This window comes from Pelecanus crispus, chromosome 5 (assembly GCF_030463565.1).
Source record: "Pelecanus crispus isolate bPelCri1 chromosome 5, bPelCri1.pri, whole genome shotgun sequence".
Classification (NCBI taxonomy): domain Eukaryota; kingdom Metazoa; phylum Chordata; class Aves; order Pelecaniformes; family Pelecanidae; genus Pelecanus; species Pelecanus crispus.
The window spans coordinates 71,724,639-71,749,499 of NC_134647.1; the positions used below are offsets into that span (position 1 = coordinate 71,724,639).

The following is a 24,861-nucleotide window of genomic DNA, read 5'->3' on the forward strand; positions in this document are numbered from 1 at the left end:
GAAGGAGTAATCAAGACAAAAATCCCCTAACTTTATACTGGAGTGAGAAGCTGATTTTTTGTTGGGTGGTTTTTTTTTTTTTGTTGTTGGTTTGGGTTTTTTTAAATAAACTAAGTAATGTGATATATGGAATGGCAGGAGGCTAAACTCTGACTCAGGAAACCTCTTTGAAAATTGTATTTCTGTGACTTTCTGCTTGTACCATTCATCAAACTGCTGCAGACCTTTTTGTGGGTTGTAGGTTATTGTTGACGGGGGGGGGGGGGGGGGGGGAAGATGGGGGGTGTCACTGTAGTTTACAAATGAGTTCCTCTGAAATTTAGGTGTCTCTAATATTTGACCGTTTTGTTTCTTGTGCCACATTTTACCAGACCCACGCAGCTGCTGTCTGGCGCCACCTCCCAGGCTGGGGCCTCTCCAGGCAGCAGGTTGAGAAACCTGTTTAAATCATGAATCTGTGTTTCAGGCTGAAGCAGGAGGTGGATTGGGTGTGCCTGGATCAAGCATTTGTCTTCACTGAGTCTATATTATTTTCATCTTCTGTTAAGCATTCTCTCCCTTGTGTCACTCCACTATACTCCAGTCAGTGATTAAAATGTGGTGTTCCAGCAGAGTAACAGCAATGGAACAATTTCACATTTTCCTTCCTTGATGAGCCCTTAGTTGTGTTAATGGAAGCCCTGACTAATATGGTGTGAATTAATCAGCATGTCTTCTGCTGCTATCATTGGTGAGTGCTTGCATGCGAAATGTTTCGTCTCAGGTGGTCCACCTGGCTTTCTCAGTTTCAAAAAGTAAGATTTGAAAGTAATACAGCTCTTAAAAAGCAAAGCAGAACAAACCCTAAAAAGCTACCAAAAAGAAGAAGAAAAAACAACTTTCTTTGAACAAATAAACAAAGTTTGAAACTCCAGATTCTCTTGGTATGTGCATCTTTGGGAGCCATGTTGTGGAAAGTGTGATGTCACGGTGGTGGTCTGTATGCTGCTGAGGGTCACTGATCCGTGGAGTCTTGGACGGCATGGCTAAGCGCTTCGCTTCCTCTGTTGAAAAATCTCCTTTCCAAACACATGATGTAAGTAAGCTTGCTGTAATGGCTGGAAGCTGGAATCTGAATCCTTTTGGTACAGCTGAGCAGAGTTTGGTGAGCACGGAAAGAAAAACTTGGGTCCCTATAATATATAGTTATGTATTTTTGTACTGTCAGTGGAAATAAAAAAAAAAAAAGAAATTCATTTGTAAGAGACAAGGTTTCTCTCTCTCTCTATATATGTATGAGCAAGACTTAACTAAATATTGTGTTCATCTATTTTGAAATACTAAAAAGAATTTCATCAGTTTTTTTCAGCAGACCTGACAGAAAATACTGTTTACTTGAATGTCTAAAATGCAAATAAAAATTGCTGTCTTGCTGTTTTTTCTGATTCTGCCTTTCACAATGTTGTTAGTGCTGTGTGGGAAAAGCAGATGTATTAGATGGCAGCTCACAGGGTTTGTAGCACCTTGTTTCCTTCTCTACATCCGACTGAAAGCTGCCACCACTGAGGCACTAAGCAAAATTTATTACGGATTGCATGCCCAAGTCCTATTCCCAAAGCACAGCTGATTGTCTTAGTAGAAAGCAGCTATGCTGGCAGGTGCTCAGGCTGGCGGTGTTGCTGGGGGGAATGATACAGCGCTGCCTGACTGTGTGCTTGATGAATGTGTTCAGGACTTTGCTCTGATCTTTATTTTTCCTGGCAGGGTAAGAGTTAGAGAATTCAACAGTTGTTGGTTGTTGTTGGGGTTTTTTTGGTTTTGGTTTTTTTTTTTAAAGTTACTCAGCTTTAGAAGAATGTAGCTAATTAAATTAATTATTTAGCTGCCAGGGTTTACTATGGATCAGGGATAAAACACCAGAAGTTTGAATGAGGCAATTAGCTCTGAAGGTTAGGATCAAGAGTGGTTATTAGGGCACTTGCTATTCTGCACATTGTCGGCTAAAGAGGATGCCTTCCATTATACACACAGGCAAAACCTTAGGTGTTTTTGCAAGAAGAGTCATTGACAGACCTGAGATGCCTGTCAGTTTTAATTGTTGCATCTCCCACTGCATGTCCTTATCCTTTTCATGCTCCTGGCAACTCAAGGCCTGTGCTCATTATGTTAACCAATACCTCTTGTTTCCATGTAGAAGTTAATTGACAGCATTTCTCCTGTATTACAGTATATGTTTTCATTTAGACCCTATGTGGTTTGTGATGAATTACACAAATTCAGCCTATTCTAGTTGCAGCCATAGTAAGCTCTTTGCACACATTTATAGCTGAAATAATTTGTTTAAAAGCATCCTGGTAAAAATCTTTTCCTGTTTTTATGAGCTACTAGTAGTTTTCTTTTTTGGGGAGTAAATAGAAGTTAGTGTTCATTTTTGTAAATCATCCTTCAGTTTCCCTACTTAAAGTATATACAGTCATCTTGTGTAAATAGCTTACTGTGCTATGTGTTGAGGGAAAATTACAGCTTCAGTAAAGGTAATCTCAAAAAACATTGTACACTTTCTGTCTTTAATGACACTTTCATGGACATATGAAGGCAAAGAAGAGTTAAACGTCCTTTATTATCAGCTCATTTTATCAGGTGTAGGAAGCCTTTTACATTAATAAGTCAAACTCAAGTTTACCATTTTCAAAAGTCATTCTGTGATGAATGTTCAAAGAAATGAAAAATCTGCCTGAAATGAATTTGTGCATCTTATTTTATTTCCAAAAAAGAGTAAGGTTTTAAGACTGTGGGGAAAAAAGCCAGTGTCCTCCAGCTGCCATTTTTCCTTGGTGCTGTCAGTGGAGAGGGCAAAGCCTCGTGCCATGTATGAGCCTTGAAGACGTAACTGTCACCCATGCCTGGGCGAGGACATGAAGGGCGGCGTGAAGGCATCGCTGATGTCTGTGCCACCTTGGACTCCACAGAACAGGAGGAGTTGTGTAGGGTTCCATTTCGTGTTCCTCAATCATGTCCTTGTTTTGAATGTTAAGTTACCATCTGGTCTGATGTTTCAATAATTTTTTGCTTATAACTTCCAATTTCCTTGGCCTTTCCCTGTGAGGCTCAGGGCCTCCCTGGCTTCAGGTAGGGTGATACTTGCAAGGAGGCATTCACAGGCTATTTGTATGTTTTTCTGGAATAACATTCCTTCCTTGCTGTCTGCAGCCTCTTTACTTTGTTTCTAGCCTGCATGATTTCTACTCATGTATTTTCACCATGTTTGGATCTTAACAGCCCTTCCCTTCATAGGAGGTTGGGGCTTTTCATGGCAATCGTGGGCTGTATAGCTATCATGGTTAACCCTGTTGCAGGTGTCATTCCTCAGTGAGTATTCGTACCTTGGAAGAGAAAATGGAATTGTTTAAATCAAACACAATTGTGTGTGTTAACCGAAGTACACAGTTCCAGTTATTGGGGAATGTGAATGGGAGTAGATGCCAAATGTCAACCCATGGAGTTACTGTGCTAGAGAGGGTTTTTCCCTGTGTCTGTTTTTGCAGCCTGGTACAGTAGTGTAACATTGATTATAGGAAGGTGGTGCTGTGCACAGCACAGGCTATTACAGAGGCTGCCACTTTGCTCAGCACTGTTGAAAGCCATAGTGAAGATCAGTGGACTTGTAGGATGCTGGACTTGAATTTTGCATTTTTGTCATGTTATGGTAACTAGGAAACCCATGTAGGTTATGTAGTTTTTCCTCTGTGCTGGAAAGGGAAAAAAAAATTGTGTGTTCAGGCTTTCTTGAAGCAAATTTAGGCATTCTTCTGTAGTATAAATTCTGTTAGATCCTTTGGGAAGATGGTGAAAATTCTGGGTGTAGTCTAATAGTGCTTGAAAAAGCAGTGGAGGTCTTGAAGTTTTCATAATGTGTTTCTTACAATACCAGTTGCTGCAGACCAAATATCACTGGAAAATTGGAGAGGTGCTAGAGGAGAAAATAGTATAGTGTGGGGGATAGTATAGGAATCTACAGTTCAAAACAGTACTTTTATGTAACATAGCATGATTTGTTTTTGCAGGAAAAAACACTTGAACAAAACTAATCAGGTTTCACGTGTGTGGACGCTCAGTTCAGCGCAGGCTAGCGTAAAGCGGCAATGCCATTGAGCTGTGTTTCACAGTGACCAGTTCTGTTGAGCCTGTGCTTTGTGGAGCAGATTAGCATTTGGGGTTTCTGTTGGAGTAGAGTTGAAACTGGGTTTTGTGTAATAACTTCTTTTGACCTTGGAAAGAGTTGCATGCTGTTTTTTTTAATTTAAGATCATGCTGATACTAGCTGTGGGATGGCAGAATGATTCCTGTGGACACATGCTGTATACGTCTTGGTTTTCATTTATAGTCTGGTTTGAGACTGCAAGGAACCATTATGATCCTCTAGACTGTAAGGGAATTTGCACACAGTAATTAGGGCTGTTAGCCCCAAAACTTATGGATGACTTGGTGCATGTGTTTCTGAAGGATAGCAAGTCTTTATTCATACATTCTAGTAGATGAAGAGTCTATTACATCCTTTGGTATTTTACTCCAGATCATATTTATTCTCTCTCTTAAAACACTTTGCCTTTTATTTCTACGTTGAATGCTGATTTTTAGCCACTGAATCCAGTCATGCCTGATTTTTGTTGTGTTGCTGAGAGATGTTCTGCTGTTTAGGTAATTGCGGGCTGTGGGCAAAGGCCTTCTTTCTCCTCAATAAGTTGAGCCGGTTGAGCTCCATTAGGACTACTTTTTATTATTATTGTTTGTAGGACTACAGCACCTGACTGCCTAAGGCTCTGCTTACATTAAGTGTTAAGCCTGGGCTTGAGCTCTGGGCTTTGGCAGCAAGCCTGCTGCGCTGCTGCTGTTGAGATTGGAGCCCGACTGCCGTGTTCTCCTTTCTGTTCACGTGAGGCAGAGTCCAAGATCAACTGCACAGCAGGTCTGGTAGCACTGCCATCCAGGTAGTCCTGGAAACCTGCCTTCCAGGAATAGGAGTGACGAGGAGAGCGCCATTTGTTTCTGGAGTTCTCCTGCCTGTGAAGGAGAGATCTGTTCCTGCAGTGCATTGAGCCAGGGGAGAATTCAGCTTGCCAGGCTTACCCGCCGTGAACTGGTGAATTCAGGACCTGGGTTACGGGGTGCTTCCCTGAGCTTTAGCACACATGGTTCTCGTGGGTGATGGTGCATGCTTCTGGATGCCTTAAGATGGGGAAAAACAGTCTCCTCTGTGGCACGCTTAGGATCTGGACATAAACCCAAGAGATGATGTCTGACCTCAGACAAATGAGAGAGCCTAGCGAGACAGGATAGTATGTGTCAGTGAATCAGTCCGGTGCCCCAGCATACTGATAGCCTGATAATTGTCAGTTTTCTCTAAGTGTAAAGGTAGCAGATTTCTTTTATTTTTAAAAAAAAAAAAAAGACAGCAGAGCATAAAACCATGTCCTTTAGAAGATACAAGTAGGAAATAGAGCTGGCATCCTTTATTGATGTAAGGCAGAAGTAGACTTGGTAAGTGAATGGTGAGTGGAAGGGATAGGCTATTAAAAGCAGGGTAAACAACTTGTGCTTGATGTGACAGAAAATGGAACCAGTGAAGAAGGGTAATGTGGTTGGAGGAGGAAACTGGGAAAATGATTTTTGAGTACTATGTGAGTAGGACAAAATTGCCTGACAAAATGAACCAGAGAGAATGTGGATTGCAAAGCTTATGTTCCAGACCAGAAGGTTTACTGTCCAGTGTCATAATATCAAAGTCCTGCTTTGAAAACATTCTTAATAAGCTTATGAACTTGTGTTCATCTGTAAACTTCTGCTCTTGGTTGCTGATAACTGTAAATTACCCTTTTCCACCCCATGTGTCAGTTTGAGCAATAGGTAATGAGACTTCCTCCTGGGAGGAGACAGGATGCCTTCCAGGCTTGAATATCTTTCCTGTTCCTAGCTTATATGTATGTAAATTAAAAAATATTGATTTTGGATGGTAGCTCTTGAGATACAAAGATAACCTAAAATGGTGTTTTTATTGTATGATCCCATCTGATACAATGCATAGGATGAGCCATATGATGGGACCGGGGTTAAATCTTCTCTCCAGCTTCTGGCATCTTTCTTCCAGCTTTCTTTGAGAAGATAAACAGTGATGCTGACAGGTTATGTATGTGAAGGCATTCACATTGCCTTAAGATATCCTCACCTGATGAATTCAGGGCCATCCAAGAGACTCCCTTGGCTCCTGCATTAGACTTTTCTGTTTTGTTTTTTTTTTTTAAAAGAAAAAAAAGAAAAAAGAAGCCTCTTTCACATTACACACTGTCTTTCAAAAAAAAAAAAAAAGTAAGTTCCCATCTTTTAATGAGAAGAGGTTGCTGCAGGATTTCAGATTGAGGGACATCCTGTGCCTCCACTGCCCTCTATCCTTAGAAGAGTTATGAAGATGCTGGTCTACAGCAAACTTGCTGCTGTAGGGTGAGCACGCAGTAGGTAAATGCTTCATGTCTACTAACAATGTACTAAATCATTGTTTGCTTCTGAATCTTGCTATCAAGGACATTACAAAAGCGGAGTGGGAATTCCCAGCCAAAGGCAGCCGTTTCATTTGGTAGTTAACAAGATCCTACAGACATCAAAAAATAAATGAGGTTCCCTGCTCCAGTTACAGCAACAGCCATAGAGCTTCAAAGAGGTCACAGGTGTGGAAATTGGAGGACTCTTAATGGAGACTGAGATAAAAAGGGATTCTCTAAAGCCTTGGATGTAAGTTTGTGATCTGAAGAGTGGTGAGTAATGCAATTGCTAGGAGGTGTCTTTGGCTTTGCCTGGAGCATGCTAACAAGCAATCAAAATGCTTGCCCACAGCCAAACTGTTCTTTCCTTTTCCACTCTTTAGAATAATAAAAGCATTACACAAACCCCACTGTTAATGCAACATGTGGGTGAAGTTCCAGGCTATTGTGTTTAAAACTCTTAGTCTTAATTCCAGCAGTAATTATAACTTGTTTCTCTCTTCCCTGTTGTATGGTAACACCACAGGAAGTGATGCAAAGTTCTCTGTGCGTGTGTTAACTTAGGCTGAGTGTAGGAACAGAGTCTATCTAATCTCTTGATTTTTTTTCTTTACCTGTCAAAGTCTCAGCTGTAATACTGTGCAATTGGAAAGTTTTTGTGTTTAACTTACGTGTTTTGTCTGTCTTCAGTTCTGTTAGGAGCTGGTTCTACTGCTGGTGGATATTTTGCCGCTTTTCTGTTTATAATGCAGTTGGACGTTTGTTTTCCTCTTTCTCTTGAAGCTGTTTTTGTTCAAATGAGAGATTTCCTTCAACACATGTTTTCTCATTTTCTAGTCTGCAGTTTTTGAGGCCCTCAGCAGTTTAGGCTAGGAGGTCCTGCCCTTGTCTATACTTGATAGAAAAAGCATAGTGAATACCACTAAAAATTCATCATTTGCTGCCAGCTATCTGTGGTAAACTTGATAGCTCCTGTTTGAACGGAAAGGATCCAGCAATTATTGCTGAATATAAAAGAGTTTTTAGCGTTGCCTTTGTATACAGGGTGTGAGAAAGTCCAAGGCTTTTTATTTATGCTGGTATATTACACCATATAATTGCATCCATCTTTTGATATGTGGTATGAATTAGTTCCATTGAAAACATGTTTTCTATTTTTAAATCAGTTGTCTTGAACTGAGTTCTTGAAACATTCTGCTTCTTGGTCCTGTTTTTGTGTAGATTTTCCATATTGTGCTGGGCTTAATATAATTGTTGACATGTTGGTTTTGAGTTTCTTTTTTTTTTTTCTCTATTTTGTATAAATCTCTTGAAGTTTTATGTTACAGTGTTGTGTTTATCCAGATTGAGTATGTAAGTTATCTCATAATATCTGAGCATCTCACAGTTCGGAAACGTGTGATGAAGTGCATTAGCCAGCGTTAGAAAGGGAGAGTGGAGATTTGGAGGCCTTGAGTGCTGTGCTTCTGTTCTTGACTTTCCTGAACAGTCTGTGTTCAGCGATGGCTAGACTGGAAGCCCAGGGCTCCATCCATGGTCAGTAGGGACAGAGAAACATGTCTTTGAAACTCAGTTCATAGGTGGGATGATCTCTGCAGGACCTTGTTTTTCTCCACTGATCAGCAGCTGAGTCTAAATTCTGAACTTGAGTGCATGTAAATTGCAAATCTGAGCTTAAATGGGGTTACTGAGGCCCAAGTGACTCTTCCGAGGAGTGTCATATTCTCCTTGTCTTTCTGTGGCTTTCGTGATGCTCACAAAAAACTTCAGCTGTGCTACCAGCAAGCTGGGGCTGCTGTCCCTATACCTGAGTAGCGCTGCAGTGTTTCCTGGTGTTCCCCAACCCAAAGTCATTTGCTGTTCTCTTTTATTATGCTTAACGTCTGGTCTGTACAGCAGCTTCTGTGGTAGAGCCCTGGTCTGCGACGAGGGCTCCTCTGTGTCATAAAAGTAGTAAACAAAATGGCACCTATCAAGTTTGGCAGAGCAGGAAAATGCCAGAAATTCCAAGCATTTGTTTCATGCCTCATCTGTTAGATGGTCCTCCTTGAGTTAAGACCCTTGCCTTGTCCTTCCCGTGGTTGTAATGGGTGTTGAGAGTGCATTTGTGCATGCATTTTTCTTCCTTTGCAGTGGTTCTGCTTGGGGTGTGTGCTTGCTGGGTTTTTTTTAATCAGTTCATGTTGATTCTTATCGTGTGTTTGTATAATAGTTTGGGGTTGATGTAATCATTGTTATATGTATTTCATTAAGAGATGTATGTGTGTGTACTTAGGTGTTTGCATAATTCATGAAGTCAAGTATGTTCACATACCCCTTGTTAGCACATGAGTGCATGTAGTAAGTATGTACTTCTCTTCTTTGTATCAGTGGCTCATTGGGAAAGGTGCACTTTTTGGCATGTATATATGTAAAAAACCCACAAGCTGTACCATTTATTTTCTTTCTTCTACACCCACCCTAAAAACGTAAAGAAAAACACACACTTCTGCTAGGGTTCTAGGATAGTTTATTTTTTCATTCAGCCATTAGTTTATTCGTTCAGGAGTTGTACACTGGAAAAAAAAGTGCATCCATTAGACAGTGAGGGCTTTATTTATGAGGGGGGTGGTGTTTCAAAGGGGAGGCTGTCAAGTCCCAAAAGAGCCTTTCATGGTGTATTCTCAGCGTGCTTCTGAGGCCACTGCTCTGCTCATCAGGAGGAGAGGCAGAAATGTGGGCTTTACAGAGCAACTGTGTGTTTCACTGGTCCCTGCGCTCACTGACGTTTATTTACATATTGGGAAAGTAAATGGGTAGAACAGATGGCAACCAGACATTTGGTGGTTCTGTTCCCGTATGCTCCTCAGGGGTCTTGCATTCAGTTTTTGCAAAAAGCTTGTCCTATAGTGGGGAGAAAAAGCCCAGGAGCCTGTTCACAACTATGAAATGCTTGTTGGGTTTTTGCTATAGTGATAGATTAAAGCATTTAGTAAAATGTGAAATAATTACAAGGTTTGTTTTACAAGTCCAGATACTTGTTCCTTAGGATAAGTCCATTGGTGTGTCTGTTATTATTTCTTATATTCACCACTGGAGTGAATGTATTTAGATTTGAAGCTGGTGATCCCTTCCTTCTACAAAGTGAGTTTGAAAAGTACAGGTCTATTTATAAAGGTCTTGGATACCTTTTGGCCTTTTCTGCAAATATTGTAACTCATTTGTGCTCTTGTAAAAATGGAATATCTGAAAATTTTGCAGGATTTTCCAAGATACTTAATATGTTTCTTCACTGTTTACAGTTACGAAGCAGGAGATTTACTTCCATACCAAGTTGATTTTTTTTTTTTTTCTGACTTTCTTTGTACACACTGGAATGTTGGAACAGGGTTGCTCCAGAGTGCTAGGCAGCTTGCTTGAGTGGTTTGGGTTGTTTTGGTTTTTTTTACAGTGTGTGCATGTTGTTTGTTTTATAGAAGTGATAATTAAAGCACTTCTCCTAGGCAAAACCGTAATATAACATACACATTTTGAAAATATGTTAAAAGGGGAGATGCAAGTCAGGTTTTGAATGTGTAAAATTCTCAACCTGCACATTGTTCCTTCCTGTAAAGCAGCCAGGTGTTTCTCAGTAAAGTGGGGAGAAATCAAATGAAAATTGAAGAGCTTGACCTTTTGCACAGCATGCCAAATCAGCAGCTCTAACAGTTTGTGACATGATGAATTCCAATGACTTATTGATAAACACACGAAACTGCCTAGCATTTGTAGGAGAACTTGTCAAATAATGTAAATACCAGACCTCAGTTAGTCTCACCTAGAATGTAGAATCTCCTAGTATTAGATAATCTCCTAGTATTAGTCTGTAAAGCAAACCTTTCTATAATGAACCTTTCTGTAATAAAAGGTCAATGCTGAACTAGTTTGCTTTGAACCAAGATAGTTTTCAAAAGTAAACATAGAATTACTGATCCTCCATGAGTTAATTGACTCAGATTTTACCAAGTGTTTTCTAGTGCCCTTCTTATTAAATAATGTATTTTAAAAAGACAAAACTAGGAAGCCATGTCATGCTCTGCAGGGAAGCTTACCGTAGTAAATGGTAGCACAGAAAGCAAAAATGGTGAATGTCAGGAATGAAACACTATCTTCTTCTTGAGACACGGTTAGAAGGTTGATCATTAACAAAAAATAAAGTGGAAACTTGCTACTCTTCTGTAGGCCATGCTGCACAAATATTATGTTAGGATTAGTTTAAATGAAGATAATTGCCAAACTATTAGATTTTTGGCAGTATATTCCACAACCCACGTGAAATACAGAAAATTGTTTCTAAGTAAGAGGTTTTAGCCAGAGTATATTGATAGTGTGCATAGTTAATGAAGCTGCTACGTCTCACTCAATATGTGACAATGTTTCTGTGATATATGCAGCAGTTCTCTTAAATACTTTGTAAGGCACTTTGGAATCCTTTGAGATCAAAATTAAATACAAACGTATTATTAAATAGAACCTAACTTCCTCTTTTTTTTTTTTTTTTATATGGGCTATTGCTGGTTTTAGGAAATGTATTTCTAAACTGAGCCCACCATCACAGTGCAATTACCAAGTAAATCACATCCTAGATAGTCTTTGCTTTTTTTTCCCCCCGATAAAATAACATAGTTTAAATATCTTTTCCAGTGGTTTGTAGCCAGATGCAAAGTCAGCTAAAAAAGATTTCTCCAGAAAGATTTCTTTTCTACATCATTGTGTAACTAAAAGTAACTGTTGTAAATACTGCAGAATTTCATGGCAGTCTTGAAAGTCGTGACTTCTGTATCCCCGGTTCCTTCCTTTAGGAGCAGATGATGGCAGTTTAGGTGGTCACATATTCTTTATGGTCCAGAGCTGGATAAGCATTAACCAAATAAGTAATTCAGTAACAGCAGGACTCAAGAAAAGTGAACTGGTAAAAACCAGTAACTATTCTTGGCAGAGTATGGCAGACCCTGTGTTTTTTTAATTTAAAAAAAAAAAAAAAAAAAGGAAGAAAAGAAAAAGGTTACGGGTGTATTTGTTATTGAGTCCTCAAATGCTAATCCATATGTGGTCATTTGTATCTCTGAAGGGTTTGGGTTGTTTTTTTTTTTTTCTTCTTTGACAGACTGATGTCTTGGTGTTGAGCTGCGATCTGATCACAGATGTTGATTTATATAAAGTTGTGGATCTCTTTCGGACACATGATGCTACTCTCTCCATGTTGATGAAGAAAACTCATGAACCCACAGAAGTGGTACCAGGACAGAAAGGGAAAAAAAAGCCAGGTATGTAGATAGGAATACATATATTTATTTATTAATAAATGATAGAGAAACCACTGGTATGTATGATATGTTTAGTTATCAGTCCCAGAGCGACAGAAATAAAAAAGGTACAGATACCCTATTTTTCCTCAGATTCCCTGGTGGGGGTGTGACTTGTTTTTTTCCAGCTCAGAATTAAGTATTAGACTCATGTAATCTTGCAGGCTCTGATCCAAAGCTCACAAGAGTTAAGGGAAAAGCTCCAGGTGACTTCAGTGAGTTTTGGATCAAACCCTAAATTTTTGTTACATATGAACATTAAAACCATTAAGTTTTTCAAGAGCATTAAGCTTCAGCCAGATTATAGCTGGAATTTTTACCATTGACTGTAGGGACCAGCATTAGATGGGTAACAAATACTTCTAGAAATTCTCCCCTCTCATGGTATGTACTGAATTACTCTTCTGAGATCACGTCCAGGAGCCTTTTGCTAGGCAAAACTCCCACTGATTTCAAGGACTTAGATGCTTATCTTGTCCCTCTTACCATAATATCTTAGTTAGTGCCTTGTAATCTTTAATGTATCTATTCTCACAACACTGCTGTAAGGCAGGGCAGGGCTATTATCCCCATTTTACTTATATGCTAAAAGTACTAAATACAATACAGTTGTTCCCATACCATACCTCTCATATTCTTTTAATGATATCTGTTAAATTGCTGAGGCTTGATTATTGCCAGCATAGTGGGTCCTGGTCCCTGAGTAAAGCTCGGAGGAACTACAGTAATACAAATAAGAAAGTGTAGCTTCAAACTATTTGAGAGGAGTGAAATGCAAGCCAACAGTTGGACTATGTGTGTGTCTGAAAGCGGAGGAAATGTGTTTTTAAACGAAAGCTGCTTAGACTCTGCATGAAAAGATTTTCTGGAGCGAAGTGTAAGGGTAGTAGGGCTGAAAGCATTTAGGACTTGGACTCTCAAACAGCTCTAAACCCTGCTGGTTTTGAAAAGGCAATCTAAGTGATAATGGCACATAAAACATTGGCTGTAGTAGTGCTCTTGACACAGAGTTGAGCATTCAGGAGTTATAAACTAATGGGTCTATGGTTAAACATCATAGAGCTGCTCAGTACATGAGCTCTCAGTACACAGGGTGGGGGTGAGGAGGTCTATAAGGATAAACAAGATCATCTGAACACTCTTTGCAAATGTAAGCACATCAGGTTGCACATGCATTCTTAATTTACTTGTTTTTTAATGTCTGTGTGCTTGACTTTGTAGCATTACTCTTCCTACATGACTTGTTAAAATTTGTGTATGATTTCCCAGGTCTGTAGAAGACTAAACTTGAAAACATTAAAATTCCATCATGTGGAAGTGTTTTGACACCCACAATGTTTTTCTGTGGGGCTGGATGCTAAGGTCTCCCACTCAAAGCTACTCTACTTGATCTGTCATGGCTAGCTCTAATAAGTTGTCATCTATGAACTGCCTTGGATGAGACTTTTTAAAGTCATTTGCTAAAAGCAGGGGAGTGCTGAGACTGAGGAATTTTGGGTTCTTCTCCAGGTTCTGGAGAGGGACAGTACATTTTAGGGAGCACTGGACCCTCCTACCTTTCATTCCTACTTGACTGAATGCACCCTATTGCTGCCAGCATCATCCTAGCTCATCCCTATCTCTTCCCCTGCTGGCTTCTTGCCACCTCCAGCCTCCATTCTTGTTCTCTTTGCTTAGCCTCCTCCTTTGAGGATCCTGGTCAAGAGTCCAGCTTCTCTTTCTCATATATTACTCTTTACATTACACTCCCGTCCCCTGTTCCACTTCTGACTTCTCATCTCGACCTGCTTCACTTACCTGCCCATAGTCACCTTTTTTCTTCTCTTCTGATTCCTATCTCTGTGGTCCAGTGTCCTTTCACAGACAGTCCCAATTTCCGCCAGTTTTCAGGGATTGCTTTGTCTCCCTTCCAGCCTGTCTTGCAGAGTCCTTGTTTTTATGCTTTTCTTTCCCCTCACCTTTGTGAGCTCATCAATTTTATTTCTTTGTAAAAAAACAAGTTGCAAAAACACAACAGATCAAGCTCTTTCACCTGGAGCAGTCATAAGAGCATGGCTGTGGAGCCTCATGGCTTGTGTGCTTTGCTTGTACCACCTGATGGTACAGAAGATGTTAGATGGCACCTGCTATTTGATCAATTCTAGGAGCTGAGGAATTGAAACAACGTTTCCTTAAGAATAGAATATGCAGAAATTTTTGCAGCAAAAATAGATGTCTTGAAAGAGCATGTGAAACTGCAGTTTTTCAAAGATTTATAATGGAGTCAGATGGCAAAAAGTACACTGCTGATACACAGGTCAGCAGTACTTACTGAATGTCATGCTGCTTCTCCGAAGAACTGGAATACCAGAGCTTTTCAAGGGAAGGCCCACCTAACCATTTAAGCTTAGGCTAAACACTTTTTTTTTTCTTTAGCCTTAGAAGCAGCTGAACTGTTATTGCTGAAGTTTTCCAAATGTTATTCTTAAGGCAGGTGCTTGGCATTGGAAATTGCATCCCAAACAGTTAAAATTTGATGAAACTTATAAGCAACTGAAGACAAGGTATTAACATGGAATGAGTCAGGCAGTTTTTCATAGTATGTGGCACTATTAGCTCCTTCTCTAAATTGTGACGTGTATATGTACTTGCACTGAAGTGTTAGTATTAGAAATGGATCCTTAGTTCTGACGAGCCACTAGATATATTTGCAGCTTTATTTATTGTTTCACTGTTCATACAAATTCATTCATTTTTTGAGAAGGAGCAATGAGGCTTTTATTTTGCATATGACATGGAATCCAATATGAAGTCATTGCTTTCGGGATATTATTGAACACTGAAGAACTGTGATATAAAGAATAGTTTTTAAATTAGCATAAATTCTGGTCTTAAGCAGTTATAAATTCATACTGATGATTTCCTTAAATGTTTGATGTAACTCAGCTGCAAGTTACAGGGTGTTCATTGGCTTTTATATTTAGGGGATCATACATTCACAATAATCATCTCATTGGCTTTTTTAATTGATCAATGAGAGGCATGGCAATTTAAAAAAAAAAAAAAAAAAAAAAAGGCAGGGTGCTAGTGAATGGTAGTAACCCAAATAAACAGAGAGTGTTAGGAATTCAGACACCCAGAATGTTGCCATGTGCTTAAAGATGACCTGCAAGGGATTGAGTGGAAAAGAGTGTCTGAACCTTTTTGTGTACAAAGAAAGGCAGAAAAGATGGGGATGGTGACTCTTTCCTGCTTGTTTTTCTTGTCTTGAAAGCAGCAGGCATGTCATCACTGGTATTCCCTGTGTTTGCCAGAAGACCTCTTGGTGGTCTTGCAGGCTGCATCGTGTGAATTCTCTCCCTTTAATTGAAAGGGTGTGGATACCAAATCTTTAACAAAGGTGTCTTTTTCCCAAGTGTCAATTAATTATGTTTGATTAAAAAGCATTTTAGAAAATCTGACTGAAAACTATTTCTTCTCATCACTGAATTGCTCAACTTCCACACTCTTGTGATGTCATGATTTCTTTAGGTTATTAAAAGCCTTCAAAATCGATGGGGATCTAATTTCTAAGGTAATTAATAAATTGCAATAGCTGTGTCAAATCCTTATTTATCTATCGTGAGGAGGCAAAACACATCCTACATTCCGTTTTTATACTTTAAATGATTTTTTTAGTTACCATCACTGCAGCTTTAACATTTTTCTTATACTTTCCTTGCAGGGATTTTATAAACTAGTTATGTATTCATTCTTCCAAGTAAGAATAAGCTGCCACCACTGTATTCAGATGTTGTGGAAAACTGCTCAAAAATAAATGCTTTACATTTCAGTAGACCAAAGTCACTGTTGATGCACAGTCACTGATTGCAGGAGAGGGGAATTGCCACAGTAATATATGTGACTATTAGGTATTCTCTTGGTTGGCAGTTTTACAAATAGATATTTAAACCAAGTTAACACACCCAGAAACATCAATGGCAGGAGTCTTAGTATCTATACTTTTATGTGTGTTTGTGTATGTGATTTAGGTTTTCTATTGCTATCAGTATTTATCTGAAATAAGAGATCAGTTGCAAAGTAGTTGTCTTAACTGAAATCAAAATCCTCTCCAGACCACCAAATTCTAATGTGGAGTGATTTATGAAGAGGAAAAAGCAGTTGGATTTTGAAGAACTCTGTTTGCCTTGGGTTTGTTGTATGAACTCAGGTAGCAGGGTTTCCCCCGGCCCCACCCCACTGTCCCGTCCCGTCCCCCCCCAAAAAAAAAAAAAAAAGGAGGAAAGCACAGCTCAAGATGAAGTGTTGCATGTCAGGACCTGTAGTTGGCATCTTCATAAAAAGGATGCAAAAAGCTTGCAGGGCCTGTGTTTTGAATGTCATGATATGTATCAGCTACCCTGACTGAAAAGATGTTAATAAATATTGTGGATAACTTTTGCAAATTCATTGATTTGCTGGGTTAGTCTGAAGCCTAGTATTTCATATTTTGGGGGTAGTTGGTGGTCTCATTTGTCTTTCTAGCCTGCATTAAGACAGGGTTATATAATGACTGTGTTTGTTTTTCTACTTCAGTGGAGCAGCGCGACTTCATTGGAGTGGATGACACAGGAAAAAGATTGCTCTTCATGGCTAATGAAGCTGACTTGGATGAAGAACTTGTCATTAAAAGATCCATCCTTCAGAAGTAAGCTTATGAGTCCTTGTAGTAGAAACTGAACTTGGGATGGTGGAAAGTAACTGTAGACTAGGAGTGATGGTTAAAGACAAAGTAGGATGAGAAGGGAAGAGGAAAAGCAGCTTTTGCAATATTCAGGGAGCAGTATTTTATTATTCATTACATCATTACAACAGGTTGATAGGCTTGTCTGATACCTTTATTGTGAAAAATTCCAGGGGAAAAAAAAGGAATGGTGAAAAGGTAACTCTCCCTGAAATGAAGCCAGTATTGCTATAGTTCAGATACAGATTAGATTCAGAAGTGGTAGACCTATGTCCGTAAATGAAATGCTAGTCTCATTGGCTGAGTCCCAGACGGATTTACAGTGTATCTGAGAAAGGCTCTCAGGATTTCATGACACTCTTGTGCATATAAGGCACAAAACCTCATCTGTGTTTCCAGGCCCCAAAAGATTCATTAGAGAATCCATGTTATATCCACCATTAAACTGCACTGGGGACTTGGATGAATTTATTAAATATGCCAGACTAGCTGAGCTTCCTGCACAACGTAATTCATATCCATTAGTAGAAGAATGAAAGATGGCTTGTTGCTCTTTATGCTCTTCTGTACAGTGATTTTAGTTTTCTTGGACGCACATTGTCTGACATTTTCTGCAGAAAGCTCTGCTGGCTCCTTCAGACCCAGCCTTTGCGGTCTGTCCCAAGCTGACAGTCAGACTTTCACCTCTGTGAGGTTAGACACCTGTGGGGCAGCCACCTGAGAACTGGGAAATTCAGCTGTGTGGACCTTGTAAGTCAAGGATGCAGACATCTGAGGTCTGCTCCCAGATAATCTCTTCTGTGAAAATGCCTCCGGTGTGTGCTGTAGGCCACAGCTAGGTGTAATCTTTCCTTGAACATCCCGCTACCAGATGCAAGGGAGGTGCTCTGTGCCCATGGAAAGATGACTCCTCTTCTGCCTGGATTTAAGGATTACCCTAGAAGGAAGGTGGTCAAGAGTGAGCCATGTGTTAACTGCTGTGCTGGAAAGAGCCTGTCCCAGCATGTTCCTACTGGCTCTCTCATGGGTTTTTCTTGGACATGGCAGGGACCAAGCTGCAGGCAAGCAGCTTTTATACATACACAGCAGCTGATCTGCGTAGTGTGGGAAATTTAGTGCTGTTGCATTCTGTGTTTTTGAGCAAAGACTAAGAGATCTGTTTTGGGCTAGGGAGAAACATTTTATCTACTGTTAGTGATGGGTTTGTCTTTATGGCTTTCTCCTAGCACTAGCGGGTGGCTGTGATGTAACGACTTAGAAATTGCTGTAACATGTGTGATCTCAGTTGACCTCTGATTTTACAGGCTCATCTAACCAGAGGATTTTCATTCCTGTTACCCTATACCTAAATTAATCAGGCTTTATCCTGCAGGCAAAACTTTGCCTTCAGGAACACCTGTTCAGATACATTGTCTTCAGCAGATCTTCTTGAGCATAATTGTTTGGGGTTTGGTAAATGTAGTGTTGGTGATATACAGATGGGATAAAAATCTGTATTTCTCCCTGTCTTTCTTATATTTCCATATGCACAGCTATCAAAGCTACTGTAAAGTGTTAACCACCCTCCAAGTAAAGCCCACAGATGATAGGATAGTCTAGAAGCACAAAGAGAGAAGATCTGCTAAGTGTTAAAAAAAAAGACAAAAAAAATTAAGAAAAAGATGCTCTCAAGCAGCAGGCAGATGCATTGGGCCAGTATCCACCTGTGTGAGCCTCTGACATCTGAAACCGCCTGCTGTGGATGCTCATGTGCTCTCTCTGTTTTACAGCTGCCATCTTGGAGCAGCTCTGAGGGAAGCAAAATAGTATATGGAAATTGTCAAATATTTTCAGATGAGGCAATTCCAGGGTAGCAACAACTGTGGGAGCTCTAGGAAGACAAAGTGTTGGCAGCTAATGATGTTTTAACCACTGTGTTGCCTAGACCTGCTCAAACCCTGGCTTTCTCATGTGAGAAACAAAAGCGACGCTTGAAACGATCTTTGAAGTCTTTTTTTTTTTTTTTTTTTGATACATCATAGTAAAGCAAGGAGAGGCCAAAAAAAAAAAAAAAAAGAGCAAGCCCAATCTCGTTTTTTCTTCATGGATCACTTGAAGTGACTGACTTTCAGCTACCATGTTGGCCGTTTCTTGATCTCTGGACTTTGTTTTGATGAAATAACAGACTTTGTGGCAAGATGGGAGAATTTCCAGTACACTCATTCGTTCCTCTGTAAAATACAATAGACATCTTGAGGGCATTGCTTTTGTTTGTTTTGCTTTTAATGGTCCCTTTGAAGGGCTATGGTGGTCTTGTTACATGAACTCTAGAACTCCTTCAGTGCTTGTTTTGCTCTTCAGATCCTTTTCTTTTTCTATTTTCTATTTTTCTCTCCCTTTTTAAGGAGGGGAGTGGAAGGAGGGACAGGGAGGGAGTGGTGAAAGGAATGGAAAGAGGGAAGATGAACTTTTCTTTAAAGCTAGGAGTCTTGTTACTGGTAAAAATCTAGATCCCATACAGAAATGGTTCAAAGGACCTTTGGCTTCCCCTCCTCACAGGAGGGAAGTTGTGTTGACAAAACATCCAAAGCTGTAGAACGCTAATTTAAATCCTTGAAGAAAAACCTTTTTCCTGACCTTTGCCTTCTTCCTATCACTGGATTTCACGCTCTTCACTTCCCTGCCATAAAAGAGCAGCTGGTGGGGAGAGACAGGGGAAAACACACATTCTCCTGAGTACCTGTTGAGTATTAAATATTTATTTGCTCTTGACTCAGGCATTTTGTAATAATGAAAGTGTTACAGAATGAAACATTTTAATAGGATTTCTAAGTTTATGTGTAACCTGTTATTCTTTCTCAGTTTGGTTAGGATTTCTTTTCCAGATTTGTTGGTTTGATTTGTTTTGGGGTTTTGTGAGTTGTGGATAGCCATTTTGGTTTTGAGAATGCCTCTCCTTGTTACACCGCAGAAAGGAGTCTGGATTTTGCTCCTTTGCTTGCCAGAGCAAATCTGGCAAAGCTTTCCATTCAGCTGTTAAAATTGTCCTTTTTTTTTCTCCTGTGCTGTTAATCACCCTTAGGACAAGTCCCACAGGTAGCATCCTTCCTCCAGTAAACAAGTGCAAAACAGTATCAAATACGTCCATCCAGGCACGTTTTGGTGTGCATCAGGATGGGCTGGGAGACAAATTTATTGGTGGTGCCTAGAGAGGCTAATGCTGCTGGGGAAAGCATTTTCAAGGAAATGGTTCCCTGTTTGGGTAATGAGAGCTTATAAAAAGCCATGAACAGCCTGTGTGTGTCATTCACTGTGGCAAATAGCTGCAAGATGAGATACTAGAATGAAAGAAATACAGTTTGGGGAAGTTTTGGAGCCAGCTTAGGGCCCTTTGAAGAGAAAAAAAATAAAGTTATGTGCTCATCCCTGGAGCCTGGTTTTGCTGGTGACATCTCTCTGACTTGGGTCTTGGCAGGATGAAGGAGCGAGGAAATGATGAGAATTCCATAGCTGCCGCCTTTGCTTTAGGAGGGGGCAAAGGTATTTGTTTTCAAAGCATGATTACAATGGACAGGGAGCTTTTTGCTCCACCTCTAATATTTATGGTCATGCAAAGTGAGACAGTAAAAGACACCTGTTGGAGCAGGTCTAAATTTGGAGCATTTCCTTTTAAGATCTTGTGGGCTGCGTAAGGGTGAGTTCAGCCTTCGTGGGTGTTCTGTCTGCACAGACGCAGGTGCAGGGCTTCTCCTAGAGAATATGTTCATAAATCACCATGACAATTCCAGCTACTTATTACCTCATGTGCTTCAGACAGAAAGGAATACCTCATCTATAAATATATACAGTACTAACATTAGTAACCTTGAAGTAACAATACAGATCTGTTTTTAAGATATTTTAATAAAAAGAGGGGGGTAAGATGGGGGAGTTTCTTCTTCCTTTTCCCTTTGCATCGTGAGAGTAAAAATGAATGGTGTAGTATAATTTTAAAAGTCAGCATTGCCAAGTGGGTAGGTAATGGGAGTTCAGGAATAGCTTTGATACACTTGATTTCCTTTCTGTTGCCTTGGGATATTGCTCTTTTTTTCTGCTGATAATTTGTTTTAAATAAGTGGATCATATATAAACACACTGCAACTTCCTTAGTGTTTCAGTTCTCTGAAACTGCCCTCCTTGGGAAATTGGCATCTCTGAAATACTCTGCCACTCCTATGGTGGTTCTTTTGGGTTTTTTTTTTTTCTTTTAAAATGTGCTTTTATGAGAAAGGCTGGGAATGACACACGTATAGGCAGATGCTCCACTGTGTAAAGCATCCTAAACTAGATCATGGGCAGATGTCCTCTTCCAGATCCAGCTGTGCTGGTGAAGGGGGCCACCACCTCCAGCTTGCCCCCAGCTGGATGTATGATCGAGTACTTCATGTGCCACAAGTGTCAAAATGAGTTGCATTACTTAACAGATTAAACAGTAGGGCTTTGGTAATGTGGTTCTTTTTACTTTGTGCATTAGGGAGTGGTCCCCACAAGCAGTGCCACTGGCAGGGGAGGGAGGGGTGCAATAACCCAACTCGGTAGGAAAATCCTGAGGAGCAACTCAGGGCAGACCAGGGAGCAAAAACTCTTTGCTGGGCTCAGCAGTCTACAGGATGAATATACATGTATTAGCTTTGGTGGTGGTCCCGTGCTGGAGAAATCAGTAGTTTTCACTATTAGCAAACTTTTGTTACCAAGTTTCCTTTGCATTCAAGTGATATTTTCAGGAATGCCATGGAAAGATGTTGGTTATATCTTTTTTTTTTTCTCTAAAATGTGACTTTTAGAGAGTGATGCGTAGATCTTCATGTCTTTCCCATTAGTCTAGATCTGCTCTTGCAGTTATTCCAGATCTGCTCTTTTCATAAATAAAAATAAAATTTTCTGACTAGCATCCAGAAAATAAGTCAAGTTCTTTTTGGCTCCTCCATCATGAAAATAGAAATTCTATGTGTTGATTTAGGTAATAATCCTTTTGCAGATGCACAAGCCAGAAAAGAATCTGGTTCCCCTTCCCAGAACTGAATTGGTTTCACAGTACTAGTAGGAATTTAGAAAGTTGTAAAAAGTTATTTTAGCCAGTAAAGCAAGCGGATCTGACTCTGAATCAAAACAGGGGAACTAAGTCTATTGAATAAGAGGGTGTGATTTTTACACACTAACTTCTCAGACTATAACCACACTTTAAAAATGTTGGTGTAGCTTTAATCATATTTCTTTACAAAAGAGGATTTTGCTGAACATTTCAAAAAAAGATATTGGTCTGTGAGTTGTTGTTTGAGCCCTGAGTTGGGAGTAGGTGTTCTCAAGATGCCCTTGGAGGTCTTGCTTGCCCGTTTAGAAGTTTCTCACTTCACTAAGAGTAGCTGCTGTAACTAAAAGGCATTCATTTTCTCAGAAAGTTTACCTTTTTTATTATGCGTTCAAACTTTGCTCAACTTGCTCTGCTTTTTCTGTAAATATGTTGGGGATGAGCGTAGCCTTCAACTTCAGAAACAGAGTATTTTTAAAATGATTTATTGTTTCTAAAATGGATGTAGCCAAATATAAGGAAAACATTTTAATTTGGTGCTTTTATATGTTATGCTTGTACAATAAACGTGAACATACTATCAAAGCAGTTCGTGAGACATTGACTTTATATTTTAAAGAACATACTGCTATTACTGATTTTAATACTGTTGCTTCCACAGGATTTTATTGTGTTTTGCTGCTGCCGTGTCATTTTATTCATTCAGTGGGGGGGTTGAAAGGAATGTACAACATGTCCAGGTCCTATTTATAAAAGAAAGGTCATGCCATGTCCTGACAGCTTGTACAGGTAAGAGGTCATGAATCTTAGAATCTGGAATATTAGCAACAACTTCTGTTGAATGTAGCTATAGAAAGACTTATTGGCAACAGATTTAATTTTACTGCAAGATTCTTGCCAGCGTTACAGTATGCATAAGACTAAAAGCAGAGAGCGTGAGGCTCAGCATTTGGTTTCTAATCCTCAGTAAATGTATGTTGCGTGGGCTGTCCTTAGTCATTTGTCTGTCTGTCTGCTGCGGTCTCAGACCAGCACTTAGCCCATGATTCGCTTTTACTTTTCGGAGGTTTCAAAGGAGGAAGAGCTGTATTGCTTGGACACCCTTGAGTCCATGTGACTTGGTAAATGCAGTGCTCTGGATGAGTCATCAGGTTGGACAATACTGAAGTTGAATCTCTCCCATTGTTACTCTAAGCCAGGCTTGGGTCTTGAAAAGATGACAAATGGTCTGTTCATTTTAGAAAGATGTCTTAATGTTGTAATACAGTTGCCACTGTGTAGTTTTTAGCGATGCCATGAGTTAGTTTATTTTGCAGAGTTGATGGGAAATACAGCCATCACCGCTTGGTTTTGTGACGTATTTACCTCAATTGATCCAGACATAACCTGTATGATCAAAAGGTTCCTCTGAATGGTCTGGTTAGGGGCGATAACACAGAATGATCAATTATTTGATTTTAATATATGTTTTCAGCCATAGCGTGTATTCAGTAGAGCTGCCTGTTGAAATCTTAAGGTTTCAGCGTGTGTCCGGCAATCCCGGAATGACCAGTACTTGACAGAGGGGCACAGACTCCTTATTGTGCAGTTGGGATGGTACAGAGAAAAAAAAAAAAAGCCAAAGGTCAGAGAAGTTATCCCTGCTTGTGCAAGTGCTGTCAGGCTCTCCCCTACTACATGTCCACCATGTGTTCCTCATCAGCGGGATGTGGAACTCCATGACGCAGAGCAGACTGGAATGCGGAGTTAGTTAACACCCGCCGTTGGGGAATTTATCAGCCAATATGGAATATGGGGGGGAGGAAACAGCCTAGTTTAAAGCAAAGTAAGGGTGAAATGAGGCATGTGACTGTTCCTCTTCAGTTAAAAGGTCTGATTCTGCTTGGGGCTTAGGTCCTGGCTCCCAAGCCCAGCCAAAGCTTGTGGTTCCCTTACTGTTCTGCATTGCTGTTTTGTTTTGGTTTTGGGGTTTTTTTAAAATCCTTTAAATTGTCATGCTCAGCAGAAGATTTTTGCAGTGGGCTGGAGGGAAATACCCTTGGGATTTTTGCAAGGAGCGATTCATCTAGTTCATTCTAAGAAACCTGGACTTTGAAGAGCCTTTCCTTCATCCTGGTCATTGAGATCCCAAATCACTAACTTGCAGGGATACATAAAAGTGATGGCCTCTCCATTAAAATTAGTTACACTTGGTATCAATTGAACGGTAGTTGCATAAAATTTTTAGTGCTGGTTTATTACACTTACTTCATGGCTACTGTGAACTCTAACCTGGATGATTTACTGTCATGTTTAACACTGCTAAGAATATTGTGAAAGTCATAATGGAAAGAGTCAAATACACAATTAGCTGGTTGAAGGTATATGTGTGCCCACGATCCTTACTGGATTAGCATTCTATTTTACTCGCAGCAAATATATATCTTTCAAAATGTTTCCATTCATTCAGAATACAATGCTGAATTCCCTCTTGAATAACTGTTGTGTGGTTCTCCCCAAACAGCATTGTGCTGGCAGTTTCTGGAATTACACAGGAAATGAAGAGCATAGCAAACTTTCCTTTCTCTTGCTAAGACATGTTCCCTGGGAGTTCTTCCAGTAGATCAAGTAAATAGCAGAGATCTGTTCCTGCGGGCAGCATGTCCTCTGTGTTTCTGCTTTGAAAAATCCTAGTTTTCGCTGGCTTTAAATCCTTCCTTTCTTCATCAAATTTATTGCACCATTTCCTCAGCTAGAGGAGATTAGATAGAGCTTCCTTTTATACGCAGTAAAATTTCTTATCCACTTGTCTTAGAGATTTCTGATAGGACCCTCTCCTTCCACAGACACCAAGTATGAAATACTCTGTTAGGAATTAAAAGGACATGGCTATTAGACCTTGATATGTGAACCAGCAATGCAGAATGCTATATCTTGCACAATTACTTATTCTAAATATAACTTACATGTTATCTGCATACTTGCATGTTGGCTGGCAATAGCTGTTGGTATTACTTGGGTCGATCATCTTGAAATCCTTTAACCTTTTAAAAAAACACATTGGGGGTGGTATTCATAATTCAGGTTAGTTGGAAGCTCAAGATTTTGGAAAATCTGGGTCAGTCAATACAGAGAGATTTTAAAAAGGGAATAATTTAGGGCCTTCAGACAGAAAAAATTTGGCTGATGGACTTTAATTAAACTCCGAGGGTTGGAAGCAAACCAGTAAGAAAGCAAGGGAAATTCAAGTTAAAGCCCAACTTCTAGTTTTTCTGCGTATAAATCCTCCAGCAGCTG

General features: G+C 39.9%; 1 protein-coding gene across 2 annotated transcripts in view; it reads left to right on the forward strand.

The window, feature by feature from the left end:
• Nucleotides 1–24,861, forward strand: part of EIF2B3 (eukaryotic translation initiation factor 2B subunit gamma) — a 104,851-nt gene that overhangs the window by 9,804 nt on the left and 70,186 nt on the right. For both annotated transcript variants that reach the window (XM_075710431.1, XM_075710432.1), the window contains exons 4-5: nt 11,638–11,797; nt 16,391–16,502. In XM_075710431.1, the coding sequence (XP_075566546.1) occupies nt 11,638–11,797; nt 16,391–16,502 (272 nt within the window). The remainder of the gene's footprint in view (nt 1–11,637; nt 11,798–16,390; nt 16,503–24,861) is intronic.